Below are 1,664 nucleotides of genomic sequence, written 5' to 3' on the forward strand. Positions count from 1 at the left end.
TGGAGCTGTGCCTGAAGAAGGCCCAGCTTGTGCACATCCCAGTTATTAAACACATTGTCTTTGCCTTTTGCAGCACAACTAATACTAATTTAAGATGGCAATTTTGCCTATGCATGGTGGCATGTGACTGTGTGCAGATGAAATCCCAGCACTTGGGAGANAGAGACACGAGAGTTTCAAGTGTGAAGCTAGCTTGGGCTAATAAGCAAGAGCCTGTTTAAAAAAATACTTAAAAAGTACTTTTTAATACTGATGTTTACGTAAGCATTTGTCAAATAGTAACTCATGTGTCAGAGAATGAATGAGCTATTGGGGGAACTGAATGGGCCACTGGACAGTATAGGGTAGGTGTTAGAAGGTCACACAAGTTGGTTGAACTTTTGTGTCATGCAGCTGAAGGAACCAGGATGATGAAAAGTGACCGGTTTAATCTTTTGTCCAGCAGAGGGAGCACTTGCTAGCATACGAATGAGTCTCCTGTGGATTTTGATAGAATAAAGATTCTGGTTTCTCATGTGCATAGAGGGTCTAAGATCTGCATTTATAATAAGATCTCAGATGACACTGAGCTGCTGGCCCCGCCTGCTGTGAGTGGTACATAGGTGACACTACAGTGATTGAGAGCACAGTCCTTGGTGTAAGGTACCACTGGGGTCTGCAAGGGACTTCACTGTGACCTTAGAAAGCTTCTTAACGGTTGTGGCCTCAGCTTCCTCTACTGCAAAATACGGACAAGTGCTCTACCTCATGACCTCCTTGTGAGAATCACTGAAAATGGTTCCTATAAGTTATTCAGAGCAGTGGAAGCTCAACAAACCTCAGCACTACTGTAATTATTATATTCCTGGTATTATTATATATAACATACTATATATATTTTACTTTCATAAAAGTAAAAATATATGTATATATTATATGTATTCCAGAATATATATTATATCCAGAGATATTATATATCTCAGCCCCCTACTTCACAATTTCTAATATTTAAAACATGGATTTCTGGATCTTAGAAAGTAAGACTCTCAGAGATGAAACACAGAAAGCAGCATTTTCAGCAGGCAGTGAAGAGAAAATGTATGCGGCCTGAGGACCTTGGGTTCAGGGGTGAGGGACAGATGGCTTCAGACACAGAAAGACAGACAAACAAGAATATAAAGGGCAGAATATTATTGGGTCAGCTTCATGATGCTTGACAGTAGCTCTGTCTGGGGGAGAGGTGGTTTACCCACATCTGTTTATCACNAGGCTATAGATTAAAATGAAAAAGTTGATGGGAGAACTTACCTTAGTTATGAAACTCGCACCTCCAGGCCAGTGCCGGAGGATGGGGTACACTTTCCACAGTAACCGCCGCATTTCCCTACGACCCGGGTACCATCCTGCAAAAACATGAGTCGTCTTAGATGGCTTGTGAGGTTCCTGCTTTCAGGGAAAGTAATTCTTGCACCATTGTGTATTGAAATGAAACTCAACACACTCATAATGGTCTNACTGCATGGGTCAGCNGACAAGGCTCACAGGGTCAGACCCAGACCACCACCTGTTTCTGGATGACCTAAAAGCTAGAGTGGCATTTTTGTTTTCATTTCAACCAAGGGTCTTGCTATATATCCAGGCTTGCTTCAGTCTCCTGGGTATGGGATTAGAGGTATACATCTCCA

General features: G+C 42.0%; 1 protein-coding gene across 1 annotated transcript in view; it reads right to left on the reverse strand.

The window, feature by feature from the left end:
* The window catches only part of Adamts9 (ADAM metallopeptidase with thrombospondin type 1 motif 9), a 170,842-nt gene that overhangs the window by 1,626 nt on the left and 167,552 nt on the right, over positions 1–1,664 (reverse strand). Inside the window, exon 35 of the mRNA XM_029478238.1 lies at positions 1,288–1,382. Coding sequence (XP_029334098.1) covers positions 1,293–1,382 — 90 coding nt within the window. The 3' untranslated portion in view covers positions 1,288–1,292. The remainder of the gene's footprint in view (positions 1–1,287; positions 1,383–1,664) is intronic.

This window comes from Mus caroli, chromosome 6 (genome assembly GCF_900094665.2).
Source record: "Mus caroli chromosome 6, CAROLI_EIJ_v1.1, whole genome shotgun sequence".
In the NCBI taxonomy this organism is placed as follows: Eukaryota; Metazoa; Chordata; class Mammalia; order Rodentia; family Muridae; genus Mus; species Mus caroli.